The sequence below is a fragment of the Acinonyx jubatus genome, chromosome A3 (genome assembly GCF_027475565.1).
Source record: "Acinonyx jubatus isolate Ajub_Pintada_27869175 chromosome A3, VMU_Ajub_asm_v1.0, whole genome shotgun sequence".
Lineage (NCBI taxonomy): Eukaryota > Metazoa > Chordata > Mammalia > Carnivora > Felidae > Acinonyx > Acinonyx jubatus.
Window position 1 is genome coordinate 56610151 of NC_069388.1, and position 17523 is coordinate 56627673.

Consider the following 17523-nt stretch of genomic DNA (forward strand, 5'->3'; position numbering starts at 1 on the left):
ATTTAAAAATTTCTTTTTCAACGTTTATTTATTTTTTTGGGGACAGAGAGAGACAGAGCATGAATGGGGGAGGGGCAGAGAGAGAGGGAGACACAGAATCAGAAACAGGCTCCCGGCTCTGAGCCATCAGCCCAGAGCCTGACACGGGGCTTGAACTCACGGACCGCGAGATTGTGACCTGGCTGAAGTCGGACGCTTAACCGACTGCGCCACCCAGGCGCCCCTGAGTCGCACCTATATTTAGACTGGTGGTTACTAGAGGTGGAGGGGGAAGAAGTGCGAGAAATGTGTTTTGGTTTCTTTCCTCTTCTTCTTCTTCTTTTTTTTTTTTTTAGTTTAAATAAATTAAATTTTGGGGGTGCCCGGGTAGCTCAGTTGGTTAAGCATCTGAGTCTTGATTTCAGCTCAGGTCAGGTCATGACCTCGCAATTTGTGAGATTGAGCCCCACGTTGGGCTCCTTGCTGACAGTTTGGAGTCTGCTTGGGATTCTCTCCCCCTCTCCCTCTCTCTCTCTCTGCTCCTCCCCTGCTCATGCACCTGTGCCCACACACTCTCTCTCTCTCAAAAATAAACTTCAAAAAATAAAAACATAAATAAATTGGATTTTTAAAAAGACAGAAGAAGAAAGACGTAGCCAAGCAGTGTATGTGGTGAGATAAATGATAGTCTATCTGTATAATTGAATACTAAGAAGCCATTAAAAATTGTATTGTAGACGAACATTTAATATCATGGGAAGACTTCTACTATACATTAAGTAATTATAAAACAAACAATAAAACCCTCTAGGTAACTATAATAAAAACATGTTTATAATCAAAATATGTCTGAATAGAATTTATATGGCAGTACAAAGGCCTAAGAATAGCCAAGACGATCTTGATGAAAACAAAATTGGAAGACTCACTCTACCCAAAATCAGGGTTGATTATAAAGCTACGCTAAATGATACAGTATAGTATTAGCACACAAATAATTTCTTTTAAAGGGACAGAACACAGAGGTCCCACACTTTTTCTGGAAAGGACCAAAGAGTAAACACTTTAGGTTTTGCAAGTATAAATAAATAAATAAATAAATAAGCAAATTTAATATTTTATAAAATTTAACAATGATGGCACGTGATGTCTTATTAAAAAGTAACATCTAAGATCTTCTTACTGGAGTGGGCAGTAATTAAGTACTTTACCTTTTTATCCACTTTGCCAGCTTCACTAACAATTTCTTTGTGACAAAAAAAATTATAGAAGAGAACATGTTTATAACGTCATAAAAGTCATGCAACAAACAACATGTTCAGTTTACTCTTAGTGCGTTGTCTTTCGTATACAGTGAGACAGAGAGAGCTGATGAAATCGGGAGGATGGCCAAGGAGGCAGTTGGGTGTTAAAGAGGAACCAACAGGAGAAGGTAAGGGGTGGGGGAGGAGGAGGGGGAGGAGGGAAGGGGAGGGAGGGAGGAGGGAGAGAACAGAGAGGAGTAGGAAGGAGAGGAAAAGGAGGAGGGAGAAAAGGAAGAGGGGGAGGAAGGGAAGAGAGGGAGGAGGAGGAGGGAGGTTGGAGGAAGAGGAGGAGGGAGGTTAGAGGAGGGGGAAGAGGAGGGGGGCAGGAGGGAGAGGAGGAAGGGGGAAGTAAAACAGAAGAGAGGCAACTAGGGAAACCAGACTACAAATGGTCAGTGTTCTTAAGAGGAAAAACACAATTTATGAGATGGACCTCTTCATCTTGAGAGACTCCCCATGGAACCACATGCCAACACATTGTTCTCCAAGAAAGTGATTTCGGCTTACAGTTGATACAGCTAACTTGGGCGGCCAAAATCTCAGAAACACTCCTTACTTGGACTTCTCCGCTTTAGTCTTATGGTGTGCCGTGTCCAACCGTGCAAATTCAGAGCCAGGCAGTCATACTCCACAGATAAGTCTTCTTCTCTCACACGCTCTATTTTTAAAACGGTGCTCAGACAAGTCAACTCATTGCTGGAACTAAGGAGGCAACCTGTTACCTTTAATGCTTGCTTTGCAGTTGCAAATTGTGTGGGAGGAGGAGGGGCTGTTTTAACTTCAGTATAAAAATACCTTTGATTTTGCTCCCGGTCCTCGTGAATTCTTGGTTCTCCAAAGTTCTGAACTTTGCTTCCATTCACCTTCCACAGGATGCCGGCCATGATCTGAGAGCCTTTCCCAAAGCAAGCGGAGCAGGGTATGCTTGCTGGTTTTCCTAGATGAGAAGTGAAGAAACTCACCAATAACATTCAGTGCTGCCAGTGGTATTGCATTTAACGTGAAAAAAATCGCTGAACGCCTGGTGTGTGCCAGGAATTGATTCCATACCCCTTCCTCATCCTTAGCCCTTCTGTGTCCTTGCCTCCACCCACTTTGCTCACAGTTTGGAGGAAGCTCCACTGACACTCCCCTCTCACCTTCCATGGAAACTAAAAAGGTGAATAATTCTGGTTTCACCAATCAGACATTATAAGGTGGGGCTTCTTTTTACTATAGATTGGAATTTCTTTTTAACTTCTTTCTTCCAAACCTTCCTCCTTTTACCAAATTCTTTTCATCTCTCTGTAAGTCACCTTGTCGGTAAAACTATATTTTGCTCGACCCAGCTACAATCCCAGCATTTAATCATTCAAGAGTGCTCTCCATTACTAGTCCTTGTACTTGAGACTTCCTCTGCCCAGAACTGAAAGCGTGAGGGCTGCCCTCCTGCTTGGGACATGCATTCAGGCATCCCTTACTGAGCCCTGGGTTCTGGACTCAAGAATTCTGCATCTGAAGAGGGATGAGGGATGCAAGAGAGTCTCAGAAGATGATAAGGGTAGACACAGATGATTAAAACACAAGGTATTCTACTGTTCTATAGAGAGGTTGACAAATGACATGGAAATGCAGAAGAAGAAGGCATTCCAGACTTCTCTGGACTGCTATGCTGCACACAGAAATGATTTCTTTGGACCTCATTAGATGGAGGCTCTGGTGGTGCCCATGGTAGTAAGGAGGGCGGCATGGGGAATGCTATTTGAACTCAGTGTTGAGAGATGAGAAGGAGGAACAACATGGACAAAAGCAGGAAAGAATGTGGAAATGCTGCCAATCGGTGTAACAAATGTGAGGTGGTCGGTGTGGAGGGGACTCCAAGGCAGGTGGGGTTAATAGCTTCAGATGGGCCAGAATGTAGGTGAAGACTAGTTCATGAAGGGACTTGTTTTATGGACCAAGAACTTGAGTTATATCTAATTTCTAGTGGGAAACTAGTGAAGGCAGAGATGGGCAGAGTCAGAAAGCCTTGGTTCTCATCCTTCTATCACTCATTATCTATAACCTTGGGCACATCATTGATCCTACCTGAGCCTAAGTATCCACAAGCATAAATTGGAAACAATATCTACCTCCCGGAGAGAAGTAAGAATGAAATAAGATAGTCTGAACTGCAGTACAAATGTAAGTGCTGGGTATTCCTAATATTAACAAGTGCCCGGTGGATGTTTCTACATGTAACATTTCATTTAATCCCCAAGATCCATCGTGTTAACTGCATGACCCATACTTGGAGAATCCAGACCAAGCGTCATATGGAAAGATTCTCCAGATAACATTTACAGCAGTCTTCAAGTTTTCTTACCAATTTCCACTTCTTTTATTTCATTTTGTGGAGGGGCTATAATTACTGGAAACAAAGAAAAGCCTTCCTCATCTTAAATCAAAGACAAAGAAAATATAAATATTAGGATAACACTGGATGGTCATCAGTATAAAGCTTGTGTTTTCATATTACTATCTTATATCATAGCAATGTTTTTCAAACTTTTCTGACGATGACCCATGGCAACAAATACACACACACACACAGACACACAGAGACACACAGACACAGACACAGACACACACACACACACACACACACAAATGAAAAAGAAAACATTCAAGTAATACTTTCTCTTATGACTTATGATACTCTTTTATATTTCCTATTCTTTTATATCATTAAAACAAATATTAATTAATTAATCTAACACGTTAAACTAATTACATGGGTTGGCAATTGCTAGAAAACTACAATTCTACAGAAGAAGCACAACATTACAGGAAAGAAGCTTTCAAAAGTTGCATGAAATGCTAGCATATATAAGGTACTGAATAAATGCTTGTTGAATGAAAAAAAAAGGCCTATGAAAAAGATAAACATGTAAGTCCACACTTCTGCTCAGAGATTTCCACCACTGTGGTCCATTCTGTAAGGAAATTCTAACTTCTGTGGCACTGATGCCTCGAGTCGGGGAAGGGGAGTCTTCTGAAATACTGCTACTTTCTGACGTTCCTTGATTCTCATTTATTTCAGGATCGTGTGATTAAGGACCCCCATGATCTGGTGTTTAATAGTGAGAGACACTAATAACAATGTGGTCTGATGGTGCTTATTTTATATGATAGAGCATCAAAAACCTCCAAACCTTGTCTTCACAATTCCTTTCCACTGAGAAAGCTTCCACACTGACTGGTGCTACTTCATCCTATATCTGTAGATCAAGTGATGCTAAAGAGACCGTGACTCCTTATAGATTTGACATGCTTGACTGTGAGGGATTTCCTCTGAATAGACTTTTATAGACTTAAACATTTGAAAACCAGCTTTTAGGATCAAATTAGCTGCTTGAGGTCATTGATAATGTTGGACAAATTGCAAACCAGGATTATGTGAAATGGAATGGCATCACTTACGTCAAGGGGTTTTGAAATGGAGCCAGGAGGCCATTAAGGAGACGGGCCCATGTCCTCACTGGTGGAATCATGAACGTGTAACCTGACTAAACCACAAATATTCCAAGATGAAGCCCAAACATCTGCAAGTTGGTAAAATAAAAGGCTTTGCTTGTGTGATAGCCTTAGGAACCAATGATATTCAGTGCAGATCAGCCTTCTGCTGCCAACATGCATCAAAATTCTTTGTAAACAATGTATAACAGGCATTCCTTCTTTGCTTTAAAAACCCCTGACTTTATGGGGCACCTGAGTGGCTCAGTGGGGTAAGCTCAAGGTCATCATCTCACGGTTCGTGAGTTCGAGCCCCATATCAGGCTCTGTGCTGACAGCTCAGAACCTGGAGCCTGCTTCGGATTCTGCATCTCCCTCTCTCTCTGCCCCTCCCCAGCTCGCATCCTGCCTCTGTCTCTTTCAAAAATAAATAAACATTATTTTTTTTAAAAACCCTGACTTTTGTTCCCTAGTGGGACACTATGTGGGTTCTACCCAAATCTGAGTACCTCAAATTTACAATTCTTTGATCCTGGATAAACACTCTTGTTTATTCACTGCCTCCTAACAATTTTAGGTTGACAATTAAAAACCACCAGCAGTATCTCTATAGTCCTTTGTAGCACTTCTAAACTTCTAATCTAGTTAGTTATATTAGAGATTAAACAGATTTTTTTTCTATTTACAGAGCCTCTGACAACAAACTGGGAGAAGAAGGGTTAATCTTGCTCTCCAAATACTTGTATTATCATACCAAAAATGTTTATTAAGTTGGCATGCAGATCATGCTGTTTTCGAAAAGTGAAGTCATAGAGGAGAGAACCAGTCTGGCTTTAGATTAGTAACATAATCTCCCCCTAAAATTTCTTAAATCTTGATCGTGCGTTTAGAAAAGCTCTTTGTGCTATTGTAGAGAATGTGCAAGATAACATGAAGCTGGAGGGCATCTTAGGGACCATGAAGCATAGTAGCTCCCCCGTATCCCCGGGTTCACTTTTCAGGGTTTCAGTTACCCATGGTCCACCTCTGTCCAAAAGGTTTAAATTGAAAATTCCAGAAATAAACAACGCATAAATTTTAGCTTGCTCACGAGAAAATCTCACAATGCCCCACTCTGTCCCACCCAGGAAGTGAATTGTCCCTTTTCCAGCAGATCCACATGATATCTGCCACATGCCCATTAGTCACTTAGTAGCTATCGTGGTTATGAGATTGGCTGTCATGGTATGACACTGCTTGTGTTCAAGTGTGCTTTATATTACTTAATAATACCCCCGAAGCACAAGAGCGATGATGGTGGCAATTCAGAAAAGTCAAAGAGAGGCATTAAGCACTTCCTTTAAGTGAAAAGGTGAAAATTCTCAACTTCACAAGGAAAGACAAAAAAATCATATGCTGAGTTTGCCAAGGTTTATGGTAACTTTTATTACAGTATATCGTTGTAATGGTTCTATTTTATGACCACTTATTGTTGCTAATCTCTTGCCACATCTGATTTACAAATTAAACCATATCACAGGTATGTATGTATGTGTGAGAAAAAACATAGTATATACGAGGTTCTTCAGTACCATCCCTAGTTTCAGGCATCCACTGGGGGCTTTGGAATTACCCCTGCAGATAAGGGGGTCTTTAGTACAGGAAAATCAACAAGAAGGGCACAGTTTCTCCACATTATTTTTTTAAATAATCAATTTTGTTAAATTCAGTAGCTTACCATTCACTGTGAGTGATCTGGTCGCTGTCACGCTGTAATTGACTCCATTTTCATTGTGTATAAATTTACATGTATAATCACCCGTGTCCTTGCTAGTTGCACCGTCAATCAGCAAAAATGTCTTGTGTGTGTGATACCTTGGTCCTTGAAGAGCTTTACAATCCTGAAATTAAAAAAACAAAACAAAATAAAACAAAAACCTCCCTTCCATTTTCAGTAACTCTTCACTTGCAGCTATCCTGTGTAATTTTATCTATTTCCCCCAAGTTTCCTTTTACCTTAAACCACTCAATAGGTGCCGTCCAATTGTACAAGTCAATCGTAGGACAATATATTTTGGAATTTGTTTCTGATCCAAGTGTTGTTGAATACATCAGATGATCTGGAATATTGCAATTTGGCTGTTTCTTATATATGGTGACGTTCACATAGCCAGTCTTATTGAAGGTAGGGCTACCAAAATAAGTCAAACGATTTTAAAAAGTTACTCAGCATTATGAAATAACCTCATCCCATTCTAACTTTTGCTGAATGCTACTTTTGTTCTTCAAGCAATTGAGGTACAGTGGTTCTTTCCTTATTTAAAAGTATGTATTGAAATCTAGAATTTTAAATACTTTTTGCGTTGCATTTGAGAGCCAACATAACCTCTGTGGTAGCCCTGAATATTTCCCTCACTATTTCTTTATACACTCTATCAGGTGCCATGCCAAGAACAGGATATTATAAAGATAGTTAGTGTTTATTGAGAGTTTACTATGCAGCATTCATGGTGGTAACACTGTATCAATTTATTCTCATAAGATGCTTGAAGTGTGCTATATTATCGTGTGTATTCTACAGATCAGGAAACAGAGGGATGTTCAGAGAAGTAGTTGTTGGCATCACACAGCTAACTAGTGACAGAACACAAATTTGAAACGAAAACTGGTCTGACCGCAGAACCTAGGTGGCCAACCATACACACCCTGCATTCCAATGTAGTTCATCTGACATATTGTATGTACCAAACACAGGTCCAAGATCAAAACATTTAACAATATGTATGTAGGGATAAGTAATTTGCAGGCACACAATCTTACACAACCCTTTTCAGCTTACCTTTCAGGCTTAAGGGACTAGTAACTGCCTTATGGCACCCACCATAGGCCTCTTTGACGCTCAACATCTAGATTACTGGGTCTTTTTTCTGGTTTGTTCCAACCACAGTGAATGATTGCTCTCAGTTCTCTTGGTCACTAGGCAAGCTAGGTCTTTTCCTAATTGGGCTACAAATTCATTCTTGCAATTCTGCCTCTACATAGTTCATAATCACCCAAACCTCAACCCAATGGTGTTCCTAGAAGGACTCTTCTATTCAAATTGCTTTATAAATTCAACTGTTCCAGAAAGGCCTAGAAAGGGAAGGACAGTGAGGACAGCTCAGACCATCAACTATCAAAGAAAAGGGAGCAAGCCCAAAGAGTATGGGTGGCTGCCTGGTACCTTCTGATAATGCAAGTATAAATTCCAGAATCGTTGACTTTGGCCGGGAGAAACTTAAGACGTTCCCCTGAGGCAAGTACATGATTTCTTTTCTGGGTAGTGATACATTTGTTGGTTTTTGAGTAATACCAATCCACAGGGTATCGAGATCGTCCTTGCCTAGGACATCTCACGATTAAAGCCTCATTTTCCAGGCCCCAGGATGATTTGCCTGCCCAAAACAAAACAGAAACCATCAATATGATCCTGAAGTGACCATCATCTAAAAACATTATAATTCCTGTATTCTATCCTTCTAGGATGAAATTTAGAAGTGGGCTATTCTTTGTGACACTTTCACTGAGAAAGAACAAGTAAATGATTAAGATCTTTTATGAAAGGTTTTAATGGGTAGCACAGACGAATGAATTAACTTGGAGCTCAACCCCCTCACACTGGCCCCAGGGGAGAAGCAGCCACATCTACGTCTACAAAGCCTACGGCGGGACAGCAAATGCTTGCAGCACCTGCCGCGTGCAGGCAGCATGTTAAAGTTCGATGTATTTAAATACGTAAAACTAAAAGCATGCTGTATTCTGAAGAATTTGTCCCGTTAGATTTGCAATAAAGAATGATCGAGGAGCATAAACGAGTTTTCCAGGTTCCGATTCAACTGGAGCAACCAGGAACAAGCGGTGTGAAACAAGGCAAATGTTTTGGGGATTACTTAATTTAAAATTTTAACAATTTTCACTGAAGAGCAATACTTACTAAACTTAGCTGCTGTGGAATGTACCAGAATTGTTGAAAGTGCCAAGGCCCAAAGTCGCATTGTCAGTTCTTCAATCCAGAGCAAGTGTTGGTAACTAACTGTTGAGATTATTCAAGGCGAATCCGTGACATGTGATGGTAAAGGTCTCTCCTAGGAGGTAGATGGTGGCCCCTGAAATTTATAGCTGGAAAGCGGTTTCACTGTCTCAACTGAAACATAAATCATACAAAATCACAAGCAAAGTATTTATTGCCAAGATTTTTGCTATTTCAATACCCCCCCCAGGAGAGTTAATCAATCAACAGCTATTTATTAGATATAAATATGTATCACAGCAGGGTTTCAGGCATGAAACACTGCACTTATTCCTACTGAACCTTAGGGTCATGTGGGCCTTACACAGGTCACGCTGTTTCATAGTATCATGAGAATGTACTGGAAGAAGCTGAATTAGGAGGAAAGAAAACTAGTTTCCATTTTTGAAACAAATAAAAACTATAAAATTCCACAGACCCTAGAAAATACAATATTAAAAGTGGTAACACAAAACCACACATTTCCACCCAGGCTGGGGCCTGCCTGCACACAGGCATGACCCACTTGTAGGCACACATGCAAAGAGTCATCACAAAGCAGTTAAAATTATAGGAGAGTGACAGGGAAAACATTAATCAAGTAATTGCCCTAAGGTCTACACCAAACCCTCAAAAATGCACCCCTGCCTCAGTGTGTCCCCAAGCTTCACCAAAGTTATTTCAAGAACAGTCAAAGGTCTGTGCAAAATAATTACATACTTTTCTTTTTTCTTTCCAGCAAGGGAATCATTTAGGTGGTTTTTTTCTTAAAAAGTCAGGGAAGGGAATTGAACTAATAGAAAAACTGATCAGTAGATCAACTGACACAACAGCCCTTAATATAATACTTCAAGGAAGCACATTTCCTGTAAACATCAATCTTTTCTTATTATGTGTATAGAAAAGTTGTTATTGTAAACTTTAGATAAGTAATTGATGCTTACCCAAAGTGAAGGACAGAAGGGAAGGGACTCCAAGTCAATGACTGCGCTAAGAACAGCTTCCACCTCTTCTGGCTCCTTCCTTGAAGAGTCCTCAGGTGCATGAACTCTCTCTTTTATTTTGAAGGGGAGGCAGCCAAAGACATCCTACCATTCCTCACTCCACCCACGATGAAATGTGATTTTTTAGCCAAAATCCATGACTTGTTCAAAAATACTGGTGCATCATGTATCAAGAATTTTTGTCCTTGTTACATAAATATTTAAACATAATGACAACATTGAGTAATCCCTTTAGAGGAAGTAATCCTATCATCTCCCCTTGGTTTGGCATCAGTTTCTCAAGCTAAGTAATGCTTGTCTTTTATTGCCCTAATAATATTTTTAACCAATTTATTTATTTTGAGAGAGAGAGAGACCACGTGTGCTTGAGCAGGGAAGGGGCAGAGACAGAGACAGAGACAGAGACAGAGAATCCCAAGCAGACCCCATGATGTCAGCGCAAAGCCAGATCTGGGGCTCCAGATCATGGACCTTGGGATCAGGACATGAGCAGAAATCAAGAGTCAGAGGCTTAACGGACCAAGTCACCCACGTGCTTCTGTTGCCCTGGGACTACTCAGCTGATTCTAAATGATCTTGAAATCTTGGGGCCTTAAGTCTGCCTTTCCCAATATCCCTTGACACTTCATTTGGCAGACATTAGCTAAGCATGCTCATCCAGTTTGGAGAGCTTTGGTGCAGAGAGTTCCAAAAGCAAATGAGGGGAAGCAATGAGAAGTAAGCCAGACTTTATGGAGGTTTGTAAATGCTCTGCTTATGGTCCAGACTCATCCAAAAACAGATTCCAGCTTCTGGGCTCCTCACATGTAAGTCCCTGTAAGGATCTCAGTTTGGATGGAAAAGGGAAGTTTTTCTAGGGAGTTCAGGGACATAGAGATAAATTATGAGTAAGAAGGCTCCTCAAGGGGCCTGATAAAGAAGACCATAACCTTCAACCCTTGGGCTCCATGTAAAACAAATGTTAATTGCAAAATTAGATTTCAGCTACACGCAGCTGAAATGCTCTATTATGAGTAAATTCAACTCACTTTTAAAACCGACCACATCCCAGAAGCATTCAGGGATTAACTGCAGACCGGTGTCATAACATAACAATAGTTGAGCTCTGTCTCGAACTTGCTCTATGCCAAGATACAGTTCTAAGTGACTTAACATTTGTTAACTCCTTCACTGTCACAACACCTGAGAAGGCAGGTGTTATTATTATTACTATTCCTGATTTACAGATAAGGACACCGAGGCACAGAAGAGTTAAGCAACTTGGCCAAGTCACATGCTGCTAAGACACAGAACCCAAGCAGGTGGGCCTTAAAGACACCTAACCACTAGGTCACACTGCCAGTGGGTGAGCAAGGTGAGGAGGTGTTGCTAATGAAGAGTTCTAGTAGGTTTTCTTTACCCCACACTGTGGCTGGCAAAGCTCTTGCACAGGCTTGCCTACCTGCTTGGGGATACAGTCATAGTTTGGACATTGGCCACGTGCTCCGAGAGGAAGAAATGCAAAGTCCTGTCACGGCTAGGAGATTTACCCTGAGATGTTTCACGTAAATTCGGGGAATTGGGTCTGCTTATCTCTACCCTCCTTTTAGTTGTCCAGACTCTTATTATCAAGATCGTATGAGTTTCATACTGACACCACAGAATCAGGAGCAAGTGGGCTTGGAACAGTGCCCAGGGTGTGGTTAAACTCCAGATAGCATTTTGTTACATAAAATAGCATGAACTTGAAAGTTCTCATACATGAATATGAGCTTTTATTTTGCATACTAATATATGATTCAAAAAGTTTTATTAACTGTAGGCATTTTTCATGAGACCAGACCACATTCGCATTGGTTTCCTAGTTTCAAATAAGATTTCTTAGTTCAGGGGCACCTGGGTGGCTCAGTCAGTTGAGCGTCCAACTTCAGCTCAGGTCATGACCTCATGGTTGGTGAGTTTGAGCTCCACATCAGGCTTTGCGCTGACAGCTCAGAGCCTGGAACCTGCTTTAGATTCTGCGTCTCCCTCTCTCTCTCTCTGTCCCTCCCCTGCTTGTATTCTCTCATTCTCGTTCTCTCTGTCTCTCAAAAATAAATAAACATTAAAAAAATTTTAAAAAGATTTCTTAGTTCAAAATAAGGTTTAGGGGCTCCTGGTGGCTCAGTCAGTTAAGCATCCAACTCTTGGTTTCAGCTCAGGTCATGATCTTGCAGTTTGTGAGTTTGAGCCCCACCTCAGGGCTGTGTTGGCAGCATGGAGCCTACCTGGGATTCTCTCTCTCCCTCTCTCTCTGTCCCTCCCACTGTCTCTTTCTCAAAATAAATAAATAAACCTAAAAAAAAAAAGGTTTCAATTAGAATTTTAATACAGTCATGAAAACTTACAGAAGCATTTAGTAAAAATCTAACGACTATTGTAAGATAATCAACTAATCCATTCAGCAGTAAAGTCCTGGGGCACCAGGGTGGCTCAGTAGGTTAAGTGTCCACCTTCGGTTCAGGTCATGATCTCATAGCTCATGAGTTCAAGCCCCGCATCGGGCTCGGTGCTGACAGCTCAGAGCCTGGAGCCTGCTTCAGATTCTGTGTCTCCTTCTGTCTCTCTCTGTCCCTCCTCTGCTCACACTCTGTCTCGCTGTCTCTCAAAAATAAACATTAAAATTTTTTTTTAGAAATTATAAAAAATAAAGTCCTTTCATCTAAAGTATAGTACAGCGTGCCACTTATCATCAACGCCCTTCCAATTTTACAGATTAAAATAAAACCCATGGCTGAGACTGGTTAAATCATTAGACCAAGTTCATCTACTTGTGGCTAGGGTTAAAACCAAATTTGTTGAACCTCAAAGCCAAGGGTTTTTTTTTTCTTTTTTTATTCAATGTCAACTAAAAAAGAGAAAGAAGACAGCAGCAAAGCTTTCTTTCTTATAATTATGACTGGGTTATTAAACAAAAATAACCTAATCTGATTTCCTGAAAGTTTCTTCTTTATAAATCACTAAGCCACTTTGGCTTCTGACCACCAAGACCCCATCCAACATAAAAGTATAGTATTTTATAGCAACTTAGTAAGACAAAATGTGAAAGGCAAAGACTTATAAAAACCAGAATTTGGGGCACCCATAAGTTTCTGTCAAGTTAAGAAGAAACTTTTCTTTTTATTATTATTTTTTAGTGATTATTTGTTTTTGAGAGAGAGAGAGAGAGAGAGAGAGCGAGCATGACAGGGGAGGGGCAGAGAGAAAGGGAGACACAGAACTCGAAGCGGGCCCCAAGCTCCACGCTGTCAGCACAGAGCCCGATGCCGGGCTCAAACTCATAAACTGTGAGATCATGACGTGAGCCGAAGTCGGATGCTCAACCGACTGAGCCACCCAGGCGCCCCAAGTTAAGGAGAAATCTTTCAATGTCTGCTTGTTTCTGTAGTGGATACCCTCTTCCTCTTAAGATTTCTCAGAACTACTCTCCATTTTTAAAAATTAATCTAACCCAATTTGGCCATAACTGCTTTCTGATTTTTTAGTTTAGCCATAATTTTCATCTGATTTGGGGTTATAGTTTTGAAATCTCACGTGTCCCTATTTCTAATCTAATTCTCTGACATTTCTGATAAAAAATGAACAAAGCCCAAAAAAACCTTTATTTCCAGAGTAACAGCTAGCAACTTGCATTTGGACCGTGGCACTCAAATACTGCCTAGCTTAGGAGATACCTTGCAAGACTTCTCCATTTGTCTTGCCCGGTGTCATAATTAGATCAAGATGTATGTCTCACACTCCAGAAATGGCCATGGTCTTACTGTAAACCATGTCAAAAGCCAGGACATTTTGTCATGTTACACGCATGTGAATCCAAGTGGGTCAGGTTCTCAGTAATTCTCACAGGAATAAGCAAAGAGGAAATCTTCCCCCCATTTTATTCGAGAGATTTAGGATGCCATGTTCCTCCCATTCTCCCAATGGGGTGTTCTTAGGGCCTACAACCGACAGAGGCAGACCCTGTGTGGCGGTGGGTAGCCTGGCCTGGGTCTTGGGAGAAGGTTCTGGGGGGCACACCGTCCACCGTGGCACCTTGGGCAGATTCTTCTTCACCACACTTCAAACTCTAGGAGCTCTCAGTGCTCCTTCCCTGCCTCGCCCCTAAGAAAAGCACTTTCTCCCTCAGTCTTCTTCACCTCAGTGATGGCAACTCCGTCTCTCCAGTTGCTCAAGCCAGAACTCACCCTGTGTAATTAACTCTTCTTTTCCTCACTCATTTGGCCTGCAATCCACCAGGACACCCTCTGGGTCTCACTTTCAAACACATCCTACCTGCCAGCACCTCCCCCCATCTCCCTAGCCACCTCCCTCTCCCTAGCCACCACCACCTCGTGCCTGGGCTTTAATAATGGCTTCTGTCAGTTCCCCCTACTCCCACTGGTGCCCCTCTTCAGACTGTTCCTAATATAGGGGTCCAGAGATTCTATTAAAACCCAAGGCAGATCATTTAGTCCTTCCTCACCCAAAGGAAGAGCCGATGCCCTCGCAGCAGCTCTGAGGGCCCACACAACCTGGGGCCACCTATCACCTCCCCAGTTCCTCCTTTCCAACCCTGTGTCCTCCAGTTTCCCACCAGGCTAACTTGCTCATCTCCTCCAAGTCAGTGCTCCTGTGGTAGCTTCTCGAAAAGCCTTACCCTGACTACTCAATGTTCTCTTTTTCTTTGCTTCTGAATAGCTTTTTTTTTAATTGAGCTTAAATTCACATTACATAAAATTAATCGGTCTAAAATGACAATTCAGTAGCATTTAGTGTATTCGTGATGCTGTGAACCACCACCTCTGTCTAGTTCCCAAATATTTTCATCACTCCAGACAAACTCTCACTCCCATTAGTAATTACTCCTTCTCCGGCTCCTAGCAACCACCAGTTTGTTTTCTGCCTCTCTGGATTTCCCCCTTCTGAATATTCCATATAAATGGAATCATCAAGTAAGTACCTTTGATGTCTGGCTTCTCTCATGTAGCATAGTGTATTCAAGGTTCATCTATGTTGAAGCACGTGTCGGTACTACGTTCCTTTTAGTGGTTGAGTGATGTTCCATTGTGTGAATATCCCACAATTTGTTTATCCAGCTATGCATTCATGGACATTTGGGTTGCTTCTGCCTTTGACTATCGTGAATGGTGCAGTTCTGGACATTGGTGTCAAAGCATTCATTTGAGTATCTGATCAATCAATTTTAAATTGCGATATTCACACCCCCCGCCCCCCCACACACGTATTCCCTATTTTCTCACCCAGCTCTGGCCTTTTCACTAGGGCACCCGTCAACATTTAATTTTCTACCTATGAATTGTGTTCCTTGTTTGTATTCTGTTTCCCACCACTAGGATACAAGCTCCAGAAACGGAGAGATTTTTTGTGAGTTTTTCCCACTGACACAGCTCACGTGCCTGGCATAGCACCCAGCGCCAAGTAGATACTTGAAAATGTTTGTCTGGAAAGGAGAGGTTTGTATACGAATTTGAATAGGAGCAATGTCCTTTCTGCCATATTTTTACATCTCTTCCTTGAAACTCTGGCTTTTCTATTTTATCTCACAGTAAGGTGAGGCCTCAGTCACTCTTGGACTATCCCATGAGAACTCCTGGGGCAAGAAGATAGTGAGCATCTTACAAGCCAGAAGGAACTCTGTGGGCTGAGGACACACAGGAGAGAGAAACAGAGGTGCCGGCCATATGAAAACTAGCCAGCAGGTGTAAGTTGGAGAACTTATATAACCTGACTTTAAGACTTCATATAAAGCTGTAATAATGGAAACAGTGTTGTAATGGCATAAAGATGGACATATAGATCAAAGGATCAGAAAAAAAGGAGTCCAGAAATAGACTTAAACATCTAGAAATTGATTTTCTTAAAAAAATTTTTTTTCAACGTTTATTTATTTTTGGGGGGACAGAGAGAGACAGAGCATGAACGGGGGAGGGGCAGAGAGAGAGGGAGACACAGAATCGGAAACAGGCTCCAGGCTCTGAGCCATAAGCCCAGAGCCTGACGCGGGGCTCGAACTCACGGACTGTGAGATCGTGACCTGGCTGAAGTCGGACGCTTAACCGACTGCACCATCCAGGCGCCCCTAGAAATTGATTTTTGATAAAAGCACCAACATAAATCTATAGGAAAGCATGGTTTTCAACAGATGATGATGGAAAAACTGGCTATCTGTATGGATGGAAGATCTTTACCTCACAATATACATAAAAATAAAATCAAAATCAATCATATTTGTGGAAATTGCATAGTCGAAAATCTTCATAATTTTCCTATTGGAGTAGGACAAATATTTCTTAGACTAGATACAAAAATCACTAATCATGAAAGAAGAATAAATAACAGAATGTACCAAAATAAGAGCCCCTGTTCTTCAAAGGACATCATTATAATTTGAATAGACCAAGCCACATGCAGACAAGATACAACTTATATGGCTGATGAAAGGCTTGTATCTATAATTTATAAAGGCGACAAAATAGCCCAATTAAAAAAAGAGTGAGAAAGAGACTCAAATTGAGATTTCACAAAATACACTGATGGCCAAAACACACATTAAAAAAAGAGAAAATTAAATAATTGAAGCTACAATGATAATCCATCTCATGACATTACAAAGACTGAGGATTTCAAGTGTTGGCAAGGATATGGTGCAACCAGAACTCCCATATATCACTGGTGGGAGTGTCAAATGATAAATGGCTTCGGAAAATAGTTTAGAAGCTTCTGGTAACTGCTTACCATATGACCCAGAAATTCATCTCCTAAGGATTTACCCAAAGGAAATAAAAACCTATGGCCACAAAAAGACTTATACACAGATGTTCATAGAATCGTGATGACCAGTAACACGTGAATGGAGACACTATTTTACATTCATGATAGAAAGCTACTCAGCAATAAAAAAAAAAAAAGAAAGAAAGAAAGAACACTGAGTGGATTTAAGAAACATTAGGCTGAGTGAAAAAGCCAGGAGTAAACAAGTACACACTCTCTGATTCCATTTCTATAATGCTCTAAAGTGGCAAAGGTTAATTAGTGATTACCTGGGATGGGAGATGCGGGGACCAATTAACTGTAAAGCAGAATAACAGAAATTTATGGGATGATATCTGAACTGAGATGATGATCTCATAAGGTATACATCTGTCAAAGCTAACTGAACTTTACACTTAAAATGTATTCTTTTTATTGCACGTACATTTATATCTCAATGAGTTGACAAACAAAACATAAAGTTAAGGAACATCTACTCTGTGACTTAGCAATTCCACTCTTAGTATTGTCCCAAGAGAATTAAAAGCACGTGTCCACAAAACACTTACAAAAGAGTGTTTATGGACGCCATATCCATGTACCAAAAACAAGACAATTCAAATGTCTACCAACCAGAAGAATGGATAAATAAAAGGTAATGAGAAAGAAGAGAATTACTGGTACAATACCATGATGAATCTCAAAAAGATCACGTTCAGGAAGTTTAAAGCCCTGCCCCCCCTCCCCAAATTACACCAAGCAGAAGAAACTAAACATGGAAGAGTACATATTGCATATTATGCGTCTACGAAGCCCAATGGCAGGCTAATTAACTTAGACTAGGAATCATGAAGCAGTGTTTGAGATTGTGAGAAATTGGTGGGTAAAAAGTGTGGAGGAAACTTCTGAGAAGAAGAAATGCTTCCGGTGGTGTTTGGGATGGTGATTACATCAGTGAATATTACCA

At 40.9% G+C, this 17523-nt stretch overlaps 1 protein-coding gene across 3 annotated transcripts in view; it reads right to left on the reverse strand.

The window, feature by feature from the left end:
- The window catches only part of IL1RL1 (interleukin 1 receptor like 1), a 29528-nt gene extending 12264 nt beyond the window's left edge, over nt 1-17264 (reverse strand). The window contains exons 1-8 of one of the 3 annotated variants that reach the window (XR_008289255.1): nt 9729-17256; nt 8710-8919; nt 7960-8170; nt 6753-6927; nt 6475-6637; nt 3628-3699; nt 2079-2220; nt 235-1985 (exon numbers count right to left, since the gene is read on the reverse strand). Coding sequence is in view for 2 of the 3 variants with exons in the window: in XM_053200378.1 (XP_053056353.1) it covers nt 1840-1985; nt 2079-2220; nt 3628-3699; nt 6475-6637; nt 6753-6927; nt 7960-8170; nt 8710-8770 (970 nt within the window). In the remaining variant the exon portion in view is untranslated. Of the gene's footprint in view, nt 1-234; nt 1986-2078; nt 2221-3627; nt 3700-6474; nt 6638-6752; nt 6928-7959; nt 8171-8709; nt 8920-9728 lie in introns of all 3 variants that reach the window. The other 2 variants (XM_053200378.1, XM_027069361.2) reach the window with 2 other exon arrangements.
- Nucleotides 17265-17523: the final 259 nt, after the last annotated feature.